Source organism: Dermacentor albipictus, chromosome 1, assembly GCF_038994185.2.
Source record: "Dermacentor albipictus isolate Rhodes 1998 colony chromosome 1, USDA_Dalb.pri_finalv2, whole genome shotgun sequence".
NCBI lineage: Eukaryota > Metazoa > Arthropoda > Arachnida > Ixodida > Ixodidae > Dermacentor > Dermacentor albipictus.
In genome coordinates, this window is record NC_091821.1 from 29,726,467 (window position 1) to 29,740,680 (window position 14,214).

General features: G+C 47.0%; 1 protein-coding gene across 1 annotated transcript in view; it reads right to left on the reverse strand.

Moving 5' to 3' along the window:
- Window positions 1-9,093, reverse strand: part of LOC135906029 (uncharacterized) — a 51,612-nt gene extending 42,519 nt beyond the window's left edge. The window contains exons 1-3 of the mRNA XM_065437172.1: window positions 8,957-9,093; window positions 7,380-8,466; window positions 7,033-7,304 (exon numbers count right to left, since the gene is read on the reverse strand). Coding sequence (XP_065293244.1) covers window positions 7,033-7,304; window positions 7,380-8,466; window positions 8,957-8,971 — 1,374 coding nt within the window. The 5' untranslated portion in view covers window positions 8,972-9,093. The remainder of the gene's footprint in view (window positions 1-7,032; window positions 7,305-7,379; window positions 8,467-8,956) is intronic.
- Between the last annotated feature and the right edge of the window lie 5,121 nt (window positions 9,094-14,214).

Consider the following 14,214-nt stretch of genomic DNA (forward strand, 5'->3'; position numbering starts at 1 on the left):
CGCACAGCAAGTTTGTGACCGTAGGGGTTGCCGAACAAGTCTCTGAGTTTTTGCTTAAGCGAATCCCAACTGGTGAGCTCATCTTCGTGCGTCTGAAACCAAACTCGATGTGTGCCACCGAGGTAAAAGACTACGTTGGCGAGCATGATAGTAGGGTCCCACTGATTATTGCGGTTGACGTGTTCATACAGGCTGATCCAGTCCTCGATGTCTTCCGCATCTTTGCCCGAGAATAGCCAGGATCACGGGGTGTGGGGAGAGTGATGTAGGTCGTCGAAGTGGCAGCAGGTGTTGGAGCCGGTGGGGTTGAGTTGTCGTCGCCGGGAGCCATGAAGGAAGGCTCGACGTGCCGTCCACTGCGAAGGTCCGGGACGAGATACAGGGAACGTCCACCTCCACCAGATATGTTACGTAGGAAGACGCAGACGAAAAGCTATATACAAGTATATTTACAGGGAAATACGCTGCACTTGGCCAAGAGGCAACAGCCCATGCCAGCCTCTCATCGTTATGCCGTCTTCACACTGCTCGCCTCTTCGTGATCGCAAATACTGTTCCGTAGCAATATAGGTTCGAAGTTTAGTCGTGACTGAAAATAAATACACTTGTGCAGTCTGCATTGCATCCTGATTATTAACATTATGATAAGGCTACAAGTTTCCGAAATATTCTTTAAGCTGTTTCAAAGTAAAGCCTATGGTATTCTTGTACCTGTTTAAGATACTAGGTAAGTTACGTTCAAGGGTTTGTAACTTGTAGTTTGTGCGGAAGCGCGGTGTAAACTACAAGTCCGTGTTTCGCATGCATATGTTACTTGTTGAGGGATTTAATAATGCAGTGTGTGTAAGGAAATCGTGAATGGAGCTAGCCGAAAAATAGAACGAGCGCAAAATACGAAAGTTGTACATGTGATGAGAGGCCATAATCTTATAGGTCTGAAATGCATCGTCAGTGTTTGATAAGTATGGAATGTTTGCAATATATCGAACTATCTTTGTTTGTAACATGTGGATTTTCATCCTATTTGTCACAGTGTGTTGTTAACCATACCAGACTGCAGTAGTTGATATGTGCCTGGAAAAGTGCGTGATATATTTGAATTTTGACAGATGTTGAAAAAATTGTGCGACAACGTGCCATCAGTCCAGCTGCATGAGATAGTTTTTTGCAGATTACGTTCACCTGTGTATACCAAGATAAACAGGCCTCGAAAGTGACGCCCAGTATTTTGTGTTGGTGGACGAATTCGATTTCATGCCCTGCATAATAAACGGCACGATCGATTGTCAATGGTTTGTTTCTTGCAGGGAACATAATGATTTTGGTTTTAGTTGGATTCACTTCAAGTCTACCTAGTTGGGACTAGTTAAACAACTTCTCAAGAAAAATGTTGCATTTTCCTGCCAAAACCTGTGCACCTGGACCAGAAAACAAAACAGTGCTATTGTCAGCGTAAATAACGAAATTAAGTGAAGTGTCTATGTCGGGAATGTCATTTACGAATGCGTTAAATAAGAATGGGCCTAAAACGCTGCCTTGCTGTACACCGGTCTTAATTGCGAGATAAGAAGATCGGTTTTCACCTATTGATACTGTCTGACTTCTGTTCATCAAATAGGTATTAAATAGTTCAAGAGCGTTACCGCGTATCCCGTATAGTGAAAGCTTTTGTAATAAAATGTTATGGCTTACACAATCGAAATCTTTTGTGAAATCAATTAAAAGACCTAGAGTATAGTGGTTTTTATCTATATTGCGTAGTATATGATCCTTTATGGTTAATAATGCGGTCTCAGTTGATCTGCCTTTTCTAAATCCATATAAAGCATCTGATAATATTTTTTGTCGTTCAAGAAAATTTTTTGTTCTTGTTGATATAATTTTTTTCTAGTCCTTTTGAAAAAATGGAGATAACACTTATTGGTCTGTAGTTAGCGACTTTATTTCTATCTCCGCCTTTGTATGGTACAGCTACCTTGCTCTTTTTCATTTCACTAGGGAACGTTCCACTTTCCAAGACTAAGTTATAAATGTGAACCAGTACGGGAAGGAGAAAATGCAGTACATACTTTACAGGTTTTATTTGAATGTTATTATGCATCAACACTCGAACTTACCGAATGACTCTTATCGCAGAAAAAGTTTGAACCATTAAAGGGCCCCGTGTTGTAGAAAATCTGGTGTCGGTAGAGTTGTGAGTGAGCGAAAGTTTCCATATATATTTAGGTATACGCATATGCCACATCTTGCTATAAATGTAAATAATCCAAATTTAGATCAGTTTTGTTCTCTAGTGGAGCAGCTAATGGACCCTGTATAACTACTTTTCCTGTTGTAAAACCCCAGAAAGTATCTTGTAGTGTTGTTTTATTTTCGTGTGTACATTTTTCCCTGTATAACTACTTTTCCTGTTTTCCTGACCCTGTATAACTACTTTTCCTGTTGTAAAACCACAGAAAGTATCTTGTAGTGTTGTATTATTTTCGTGTGTACATTATTCTTATGTATAGCATACGATACATAATGCTAGATTTTCTGTTTTCGTGTACGCGAGGCGTAACCATGTATGTAATATAATATTGATGCACTTGTTGTTGAAGTGTTCTGATCTACCTCATGTTTTCCTGTTGTCTTTTTGAGAACTTGATGTATATTATTACATGCCTATGATGATGAAAGCCCGCTCCCTGTATGGGTCTGCAGAAGACCTACAGTATTGATAAATAAATAAATAAATAAAACGACATGTGGTAAATGCAGGTTATATTGTCACACCATTTTATCACTAAAGTTGCTCATACCTTATCTTACATTCTTGACAAAGTTATTCCTTGGAATTTTGAGCATGACAGCCCACAAACAAATGTCATGAAACAAACACCGACAGTGCATGCCTTTTATGTGAAATCTTCTCAGACTAAATATTAGAAGTGCGAAAGAATAACATAAACCTGAAAAAGATGTAATTTTTTGCCACGGCTGTGCGCAACCTTCAGCCATGTGTCCACCAAAAAGCTCACCTTCATGCATACCTTTTGCTGCCAGCGTTTCCCAGCAAACATTGCGGTGAGATAAGCTGCAGTTGCTAGTAAGCGCGAGAAGCAGTCAGAATTCGCAGTCGGAGATCTCTGAATGCTATCGCGTTCCACTTTTAAAGGCACACTAAAGGCAAATAATATGTCAACGTGAACTGTTGACATACCATATTAGAAACCTCGCAACACCTGTTTCGTACCAAGAAAAGGCTTCATTTATGAGAAAATACAGTGAAAGCTCGTTAATTCGAACTTCAATAATTCGAATTTATGGATAATTCGAACTGTACGATTTGGTCCGGCCAAGCTCCACAGAAGTCTATGTATAAAAAGTCCGTTAATTCGAACGCAAGAAGGTTCCCTCACGGATAATTCGAACTACGCTCGCCTGGCACACGTCTAGAGAAACGCGCCTACTGCCTACACACAAGGCTGTATTGCCTCCGAAACGGAGAGAACGGCGAGAGAAGGCAAAATCGGAAGGGGTCAGCCAGAAGGCAGCGGCGGCTGCCGCCTCTCCGTTCTACGTAACCTCCGAGACTTCTTGCCCATTACGAATGTCGGAGGCTTTGCAAATCTTGTACAGCTGCTAATGTTGTGCGGAGATGGCACGGCAAGCTCCAAAACACAGCGGATCAAGTATGTCGCAGCTGCGCTTGCAATCAAGAACCAACGAATCCGGGCCTTCGCCACCTTCACATGTTCAGCGTCTTTGTCTTTGTCTCGGCAGTCTTCATTGGTTGTGCACCTCTGTTTTCAGCTTAGGAGGTATCGGCCGTCGCGATTAATTGTGATGGTGTTAAGCTTCGGCTAACGTTCGTTTCGGTGGACATCGGTGGTGTGGCACAGTCGGACCCAGAGCTTCAACTTGAAGATGGCGTGTGCCCGCGGCACACGCCATCACTTTCTGACACGCCGAATTCCTGACATGCCCTACTGCTTCCAAATCGCAGTGTACTGTTGCCCTCCTTCACTTTCGTTAATTCGAACTTTCGTTAATTCGAACTTTCGTTAATTCGAACTGAAGCGGCTTCCCCTTGCGGTTCGAATTAACGAGCTTTTACTGTATCATCTGAAGGGTCCTAATACCGTTATTGCAATTCGAATCTCCGTCCACCCAACCAGGGAGTGGTGATGTTGCGTACATCATCACTGCGCTTTGCTGCCGTCGGTGTGTAAAACAACGCCCGAGAAATAGTAGTCTGTTTTTTTTTTCACAAATTGCAAATGCATGGCCACAGGGAGACCGAGCTAAGACAGATCATTGGATTAACCGCTGCAGCTGCTTATCGTCAAGTGGCGTGAACCATTTGGACATTCTGAGACATCACATGGAATTTTCTGCTACATGTAGTTTGTGCGAGTTTCACAAGCCAGCAAAACCAGCCCAGTACTACGCGATAATGAAACTACTGAAATGCAAAAGCGCAGGCAATGCAGAGTCGAGCGAAAATGAAACCTTTCAATTGCCCGCATCATTGTCAAAGGTAATGTCAATGAGTTCCTTTTTTTTTTAAAGTGAAATCGAACTAGACAAGAAGCATTTTCGTTCATCTTATAAAGCAATGCAATCATGTTTTTGTAATCAGTGGTTGAGTACCAGTGCGAGAAATTAAATGAGGAATGCCTTCGTCATCGGGCAAGTATTTGAATGTCCTGGAGGTGCCTGTAATCGTAACCTGCATTTACCTCAATTTCTCTACTACTAAGGCTTTGTTCCCAATAATACTGATGCCTTAGAGATTCTCCTACACTAATATATCACCTTAACTTAATATTTGCCTCTAATGTGCTCCATTTTTTCTTGAGGTCTCCTGCAGGCTTCTGTTTCATGGAAACTGTCATTGTTTGACATGGCTTAACACAGGACAGCAAACATACATCGAGTCAGTGTGTATGTATGGCCATCTGTACTAATGCTACAGATGCATCAGTCACCAGCTGTGCTCTCTATGAAATTATGCAACAATGAAGGCTGCCTAAATATCCCCCCTGCAACAAATATATGCCATCAAGTGCATCATTGCTTTAATAAACAAATTGATCTTTTTTTACCATTTTTCCCGTTTTCAAGCAACTAACTCACATTGGCCTTTTCCCTGTTTTCGTACTTGGACCTTCTCTGCTAAGGGCACTTGATCTCACGCAACCAAGTTATGGGTCCAGTTTGTGACTGAATGCCAACTACACTACCTTTCTGAGATGCACATGTTGCCGTGCAAGACCTTTATGGCATCTGAGGGGCAAGTTGCTGTGGTCGGTGGTTGTGCTGTGTCATGTTTCTCCACTGCCTGGGCTGATGGTTCCCGGCTGCATTTGTTGCTGATATCCGCTGTGCATCTCTTGTCGAAATGTGCCAATGTGTACTCTTCTTCCATGGACAGTACAAATTTCAATTCCATATAATTACGAACCTATTTGTGACTACTTTGTTCCTATGGCACTCAGCGGCCATCAATTCAGCAGTAACCTAGTTTGGTTCAGAAATCAATAGTAAACCTAAAATTTTGTACACCAACAAGCATAACTCATTTTCCAATTATGATTACTTACTTACACACTTACTTCACACATATTTGGGTGTGCCATGGACCACTACAAATAAACTTGTACAACTACTTCAGATGTAGTTCCCCATTATAGCAAAGCAATCCTATAGTAAGAGTGCATTTCCTAAAATTATTTCATCATTAAGTTCTCAAGAACCTTCTGGCCTCTTTCATTTTGGTTTAATACACAGATCAAAGCCTCACCTGTGACCATTAATGTTACAAGTGCTGGCATGAGAGATGAATTTGTTAACAATTCTACATATAAAAAAATTATTTTTCACACCCCGAAACAATTGTGAAGTAGAAATATGTGTTCTGTAAGGTAGACTATGATTTGTATTCTTCCTCTTCTACTAAAATATTTTGTTTTAACTTGGCCTCATACTTAGGTGCCTTAAACCACCCCTTCAGCTTGGAGGGTGACACAGTCCATGAGAAAAGGCTGAAGCTGCAAACAAATGGCAGGTAAGAACACCTTCCTTTCTTTGCGAACAGAGGGCTCCTCCTCACCATTTTTTAAACAGTTGGCTAGTTGCCAGCTCAAGTCAGGTGGTGGCAGCCCAAAAGCATTAGTAATTGAGCGATCATTTTTGACCACAAATTACTTGCGCAAGCAGAAGCTCATGCACATACACACCCTTCTAGATCTGCCAAAGATACTTGAGAAACGAGAAAAGGATAGTTGTTAGCCTATGTCAAGTTTCTTGTCACTAGTCCCTTGTCACCCTTGGGGAACTCTGTCTGAGGCCCACCTCAAAAAGTTGCCATCAGCTTGCCGCAAAAAGAAAAAAAAGAAAGAACGGCGGAGTGTGATAGGCTGGGCATTATTAATGGCACCCCCACCGCTGAGAACAGTTGAGTTGAAAGGGATGGACGAATATATTTAACTCCTAATTTCTATGTTCATATTATGTATATTTAAAAAAGTCCATCAGTATTCCATTTCTTGAAAGACACCACCCATTTCTCATCTTTCAGAAGAAGCTCTAGGGCTCTTTTTCGTTTGCTTCAACATACATGCTTTCTGCCAACCCGAATTTCTTTTGCACACTAAAGTGACTAGGAGGTTGTTAATCAAGTATGCACATCATAATTAGATGCACTATGTAATTATAAAATTTATTTGCAAATCAAGTTCTTGCTTAGTAGATGCACTAGAATGGCCTGGAGGAAGCCTACATAAGAGATGTCAGGCATCCTTATTCGGTGGCACCACCGCATCCCAACTAAGCCATGATGTGCAGTAGGTACGCAGTCAATGGTCCGTGATAGATACCTTGGCCTTAAGTGCAACAGAGACTAGCGAAACCCTACACTACAAACTTGGAAACAGAAAAATATTGTAATAGTAAGGCTGAACATTCCCTTTCTTTACTACAGCATGACATGCCCATAGTGTCGTGCAGTAACAAAAAGTCAGAACATAAAGGAAGTAAGCTTCTGACCTTGACTGTAGGGTTTGCTGTCTCCACTATGTGGCCATAGAATTCCGATGGATTGAACACCACTGAAAGGTATATGCAAAAAGTGTCGCCTTCAGGAAGGACAGCTGGAGGTACAGTAACTGGTGGCAGAGCTGGTGGAGTCGTGCCGGCTTGACTCAGATTGTCTGGAGGCAACGTAGTTTGGTGCATGCCATGTGATTCCATGCCACCAGGAGGTGCAGCTGCAGGAGCCATGGCAGCAGGAGACATTGCCGTGAGGGCCATTGAAGTGGCTGCAGGTATCATGACATAGGGTGTTATTGTGGCTAGAGGCACAGTGGCAAAAGGCTTGCAAGATGGAATCATACCTGCGGGAGCTGGAGCCGCACTAGTGGGGTGTAGAGCTTTCACAGTAAGGGCAGGAGGAGAGCCGGTGGGAGGCAGAGCCATGCCAGCAGGTGGGGGAGCCGTGTCAGCAGTAGGTGAAGCCGTGCCAGAAGATTCAGGACCCACACCAGTGGGACGTGGAGCCACATCAGAAGGTGGAGCCATACCAGAAAGCGGTGGAGCCATGCCAGCAGGTGGGGGAGCCGTATCAGCAGGAGGTGGAGCCGTGCCAGAAGGTTCAGGACCCATACCAGTGGGACGTGGAGCCACATCAGAAGGTGGAGCCATACCAGAAAGCGGTGGAGCCATGCCAGCAGGTGGGGGAGCCGTGTCAGCAGGAGGTGGAGCCGTGCCAGAAGGTTCAGGAGCCATGCCAGCAGGTGGGGGAGCCATGTCAGCAGGAGGGGGAGCCATGTCAGCAGGAGGTGGAGCCGTGCTAGAAGGTTCAGGACCCATACCAGTGAGACGTGGAGGCATATCAGAAGGTGGAACCATGCCAGTGGGTGGAGAAGCCTGGATGGTGGGAAGGGGAGCCATGCCAGTGGAAGGTGGAGACATGCTCGCAGATTGTGGAGCCATGTCCGCAGAAAGTGGGGAAGCCATGTCAGCAGGAGGTGGAGACATGCCTGCGGGTGGTGGAGCCATGCCAGCAGAAAGTGGGGGAGCCATGTCAGCGGGAGGTTGAGACATGCCCGTGGGTGGTAAAGCCATGCCATCGGAAGGTGTACCAGCCAGTGGCGCTCCAAGATGTGGCATGGAAACTGGAGCTATGCTGGTAGGTGGTGTACAACATGGCAGTGTGCTGGCTGAAGCTATACTGACAGTAGGCATGCCAGCTGAGAAGATGCCAGGAGGCGGCACACATGTTGAAAGTGCAGGCCCAGTAGGCATATCCGGCAGAGGCATGTAAACCGAAGTTGTGGTAGGAGCGGTGGTGACAACCAAAGGCATGGCGGTTGAAGATGCCACAGCTGCGGCAGTTGTGACTGGAGGTATAGTGGCTTGTGACACAGTGACTACAGGATGAGTCTCGGGCAGCTTGGTGGTAAAGTTCATGCCTTGCTGGTTCTGAAATCCAGAAATGCAACATTCACCAACAAAGCCCAATAGGCAACAATATATCCAGACTAAACATAACCATGAACAGCATGTAGAGAGACTTAAATCTATTCATATGGTGCCCGTGCTGCCGTCCGATTTTCCGGACCTCACGGGGACCGAAAAAGAATCTGAAAAATTGAACAGTCCAGAAAACTCGTTCACTCCCCCCCCCCCCCCCCAAAAAAAAAATCTCTAATAATGCCTTGCCTCATACTAAGCTTCGAGACGATCATATTTGCTTGGTTTTGCGCAAGAGTAACGTCTCCGTATACAGTAGACAAGAACGTCACCGCGTTCGCGGCCTCCGTTGGTGGAGATCGCCATGGAAATTTGAAGAATCGAGCGACGTTACTTCGCACCACTTGGCTTTCGTGAAAGCACGGGAGGTGGCGCCGATCTCACAAATACGAACCCGCACAAACACGCATAACGATGCGACAACGTCTCCGAAACATACCTGCTCTGAAGACATCGTAGGCGTTCTGTGGACTCACCACGCGCAGAACAGCAACAGAACCCCCAAAAAAAGAGAGAGAAAACTGTTCGTGCATAAAGTGATCATGACGATAGTGCTGACCGAAGAATGAAAGTAAGAAAGAAAAAGTGCCATCCCCTGGAGCGTTTTGTGAGCTAAGAAAGAGTGGGTATGGCCTCTAAGACCAGAAGATGGCGCGTGCTTTCTATTCATAGCCTGAGCCATAGAGAAACTATATATGGCGTGAGCCTCCGAATCTTCACTGAAAGCCATCCTGGCCATAGAGTTTCCTACAAAAATTTTCGTAGGAAACTCTATGATCCTGGCCAAGCCAGGGAAAAATCCAATATGGCGGCTTTCAACAATTGGGTAATGTCAAGGTTGCTCAGAATGAGCTATTTAGTCCGGAAAATCAAACTTTGGGGCCGTATTCGGCCCAAACATCGGTCGTGAAAATGCATTAGCTCTACGGGAACCCTGCAGTTGCATGTATGAACTACGGCATATCCATCAAGCCCGAATATTTGGAGCCGGAAAAATCCGTTGGCTATATACTGTACTTCACTGCAATGGAAAGGTTACTGTCCAGTGTGGCCAATCCCACAGCAGCAATGTACAAAACAGTTTACTGTACAAATGCATAATCCTGCAGCAGTAATGTAGAAAACAGAGGCACAGCCAGACTATATAGTTCGCCAGTCAACAAAATGCCAATCCATAGCCTGTACCTCCCATCATTCCCATGATTGTTGGACGATCGCAGCGCCAGATTTCCCTCTACTTATAGTAATGTGAAACTATGGATAGGTGCTGTATCCCTTGATAATTTGAAAGTACCGTCACTTTTTGAACTCTGCCGCCGCCGCGCGACCTCCTCGCCTCCTCCTCGCCCCTTGCGCGTCCCCCCGCAGGAACTAGTTTTGCCTCCGTTTTTCGGCACGGCGATTGGTCTCCTTGCCGTTGCTCTTAGAAACACGCGGATCTTGCGTTTTGCTTGTTTTCCGTCGGCGCCATTTTTCTCCTTAGCTCGCGGCTGGCTCCGTGCAGCGAACGTTGCACGCTGTTTCCTGCGGTGTTACGCTAGCGCCATGCCGTGCTTTAGCACACATAACTGCAGCAAGGCGCCTGAAGATGGCTATACAGTTTTTATGATACCATAAGGAAAGCGTGACGGCTTGCGCAAGATGCAGTGGCTGCACATTGACCGAAAGAACTTTGTTCCTACAAAGAACGGAGTTATTTGCGAGAGAGAGAGCTCTTTATTAGAAAAACAGAGAATTTTGCCGGCGCGTATATAACCGTTGGCATGCTACTCTGTATAGGGATGGGGAATGGGATTAAAAGATTCCAGAAGAGAGTGGGAGAAAAGGGGATGAAAATAAATATGAAATGTCCGAGTGGACCTGATACTAATATTTACAGGCGACATGGCGGGTAAATTTAGGCTTTTGTATATGAAGGGTGCAATTTTTAAAGCTTTCCTATTAGACCAATTTCTGATAGGTATTTGAACAATAAATCCAAAACACGTCGCTGTTTTGAAGGGCCGGGCATTGGACCTAAGATGCTCGGTAACGTCAACGGTTCGTAGCAAATAATGTCCATTTCTTGCTCGAAAAATTGTCTCTCGTCGCGGTACGCTTTTCTTATTGCTCGCATCAACTGCGCATCCCCCAATCCTTCATTTATTTTTTATTTTATTCTTCCAGCCTGCTCATTAGCGTTTTACGGCGACAATTTGTACGATGCATAAAAATGGGGTATCCTCAGTATGCTGAATATTCTACTGGGACTCATCACCTCGCACGTTGTCACCTGTTATTTAGTCGAAAATGCATCACTATAGGTTCTGCTTTCCACTGTGAACAATTATGTGCGACGATATGGCCTCTTGATCGTACTTTTTGTGATTGTTAAGATCCGTTGCCTGTTTTACTGAAAATCCAAATAGCGGCTTGTAGAGCAGCCTTCTTTCCAGTCTACTTCGATGTGTGCGTCAGTCACATAGATACAGTGAATGTAGGCCCTGAAAAAATTAATGGCAAGTATATCGGTGAAGGAAGAAGAAGATGCCGAGTAGTACGGTCGTGCCCACACCGGCTCCTGCTTTCTTCGATATTTTCGTTGAGAAATTCATCTCAATCTCTATGATTTCTGCACCGACGGATGCATAAGGAAAAAAGGAACCCACAGATACCAACGTTTCTACAGTGGGTGGCCTTTTCGTTGGTTTTTCGAGCTGCTTCTCTTCCGTGACGCCGCGCTCCCCTCAGTCTGACGGCAAGGCCTCCAGCGCTCGCCGGGCAGGGTTAGCCCCGCCTCGTCATGGCAGAGAGAATGGTTGTTGTAACGGATGGAGACGATCTTCCGCCGGAAGAATTTGGTGAAGAGCACGGCTGGCGCTCCGCCGCTGTCAAGAAAAACGCGCTGCGCGTCTCTCGTCGCGACAGCACCCGTGAAGCGGCAAGCAGCCAGGGGCACCGCGAGCGTCTCAATGGCAGCAGAAAGCCCATTAGCCTAAAGCACAAGATCATCAAGTCGTCGCGAATGCCTCAGCTCCCGAAGGAACACTGGAAGATTATCGCCCGCCCCAGGGGTGGTCTGGATGTTCAGAAAACGGGCTCCGCTCGGCTTGGTCGGGCCGTCGCCGCCGCGGCAGGACTCACGTCCGAGCAAGCTAGCCATGACATCGTCTGCCCCAACGCAACACAAAATATTATCGTCCTCAGCACCGCGTCTCGCGATAGCGCAGATGCTTATCTAAAAATGAATTGCATCACCCTGGGCATCAAGCAGTATACCAACTCAGCACTTACGAAACCGCACCGCACGCCACGTGTAAGGGTGTCATACGTCAAATTGATGTGTCGGAGAGCCAGGCCGACCTGGACAGAAGCATTCTCAACGAGAGAAATCCGTTAGCCCTGGGAGCCAAGCGAATCAAGAATAGCGAAACGGTAGTCATCGTTTTCGACGGCTACAAGGTCCCCAACTTCGTATTCTACGGCTCGGCGCTAGTCAAGTGCTCCTTGTACCTCAGGCAGCACGACTGCTGCTATGCCTGTGGTAGACTAGGCCACAGAGCCGACGTCTGCCCAGCGCCGGAGGACAAGCTATGCAGGAAATGTGGGGCCAACAACCCCGACGACAACCACACCTGCTCGCCTACTTGCAGCCTCTGCGGGGGCCCGCACGCCACAGCGGACAAGATTTGCAAGCAAAGGTTCCAACTCCCGTACATCGTTCGGCGGAGGAGAAGGGAAAGAAATGCGGAATCCAGGAAGCGAGACCCGTCACCAGCGCAGACAAGCGCCGACAGCGAACCAGCTAGAACATCGAGCAGGCGCTCCCGCTCGAGAAACCGCTCGAGGTCCAGCTGTTCCCGGTCCAGGTCCAGGAGCCGTTCCAGGTCCAGGTCCCGCGGCCGCTCCAGATCGGGAAGCCACTCCCGGGGCCTACAGAACAGGATCCGGTTCGAGGAGCCAGCCGGTGCTGGGAAACAAGGCGCCACTTGGGCAGACAGGGTGCGGAGTGGAGGGAGAACTGCCGTAAAGGTAACTGGGGTGCGGCGCCAGAGCATGGTTCGTCGGAAATAGCTCAGCTTAGAAAAGAAAATGCCGAGATGCGCAGCATAATCGAGTTAATGCGAGCCGAAATAGCAGAGCTCAGAAAGGCTAATCAACCTCACCACGTCCCAGTCCCTAGTTCAACCCCCTTAGGAATCCCTTCGGCGACCCCCTCTCCCCAAACCCCTCGGGGACCTCACGCCGTTCGTCCCTAGTTCATCCCCTTCGAGACCCCGTCTCCCTAAACCGCAGACGTTCCCATGGTCGTGGATACGAGCCACTCGGGCAACCCAGCCAAAAGAAAGGCCGTTCCCAGCATGCCCGAAAATGTACCGGCTGAAGACAAGTCCGAAGTCAGAGAAATGTTGAATTCAATCTGCTACGAGATCAAGAAGATTACCGAACGACTATCTGCAGTGGATCAGCGACTCTTGGTCGTGGATCAGAAGTTAGACGCGCAAAATGTCAAAATTCAATGCTTAGAAAACAGAATGCCAGAGATAGAGTCCAAGGTGCAGCAAATGGACATCAGGACGTCAACCCACGTATGTCCAGTTTACTTCACGGATGGCGCGTTGGTACCTACGCCGCCACCACTGCACATTCCCGGACCGATTAATAGAACCACCTCCCTCGAGACCCTAGTAGCAACGCCGGAAGGCGCTATAGGATGGCGCCACACACCCAATTTAGGATTTGGCAGTGGAACTGCAGGGGACTCCGCCATAAAAGATGCACCCTGCAGCAGTTTGTTCGCACTCACAAAGAAAAGCCACGTGTTATATTATTGCAAGAAACGATGACTGATGAGGTTTCACTCCAGGGATACAAAGCTCTAACTCTCCGTGGGGATGGCAGAGGAATCTGCACATTAGTCAGCAACAAGTTCACTTTCGTCGCACACGATCTAGGGGTCCGGCCTAGCAAGACGGAGACCTCCCTAGTAGAAGTCATCCCAAGCCAATCCAATACCTCTAGCATTTTTATACTTAACGTATATAGCAGCCCGAGCGGTCACAGACAACGTTTCAAAACCATCATCACTAGGGCAACGAAACTCGCCGGAAACTCTCCCCTGGTTGTGGCCGGCGATTTCAACGCCCCCTTTCACGCGTGGAACTACACGCACGACACGGTCAAGGGCAGAAGCCTGTGGCAGGAGGCGGGAGATGCGGGACTCTCTCTATTGACGGACCCAGCCTTTCCCACCAGACGGGGCACCTCCTCGACCAGGGACTCTGTCCCGGATCTCGCCTTTGTTAAAAACGCTGGCTCAGCCATGTGGTCGAATCTGCTCATAGACCTCGGTAGTGATCACTACATCACGGTCACCAGCTTACAAGTGGAGCAGAAAAGAAAGAAGGCGTTCTCGGTGCCCGACCGGGAAAAATTCCGTGAGGTTCGCAAGGCCCGCGCCGCCCGTGGAGAAAAGCCGGAGAGTCTCGTCCAGTGGTGCGCACTAATTCTGCAAGATGTCTGCTCCACCACCAAAACCATAGAGACGGATCTACAGACAGACAAAATGGATAGCAGGCTAGCACACCTTCTCGAGGCTAAGCAATCACTTCTCGAGAGGTGGAAAAGCCAACGCTTGAATCGCAAGCTCAGAAAAAAGATAGCCGAGATCAACAAGCAGATCGACGAGCACTGCCAAGCCCTGTCTAGGCAGCAATG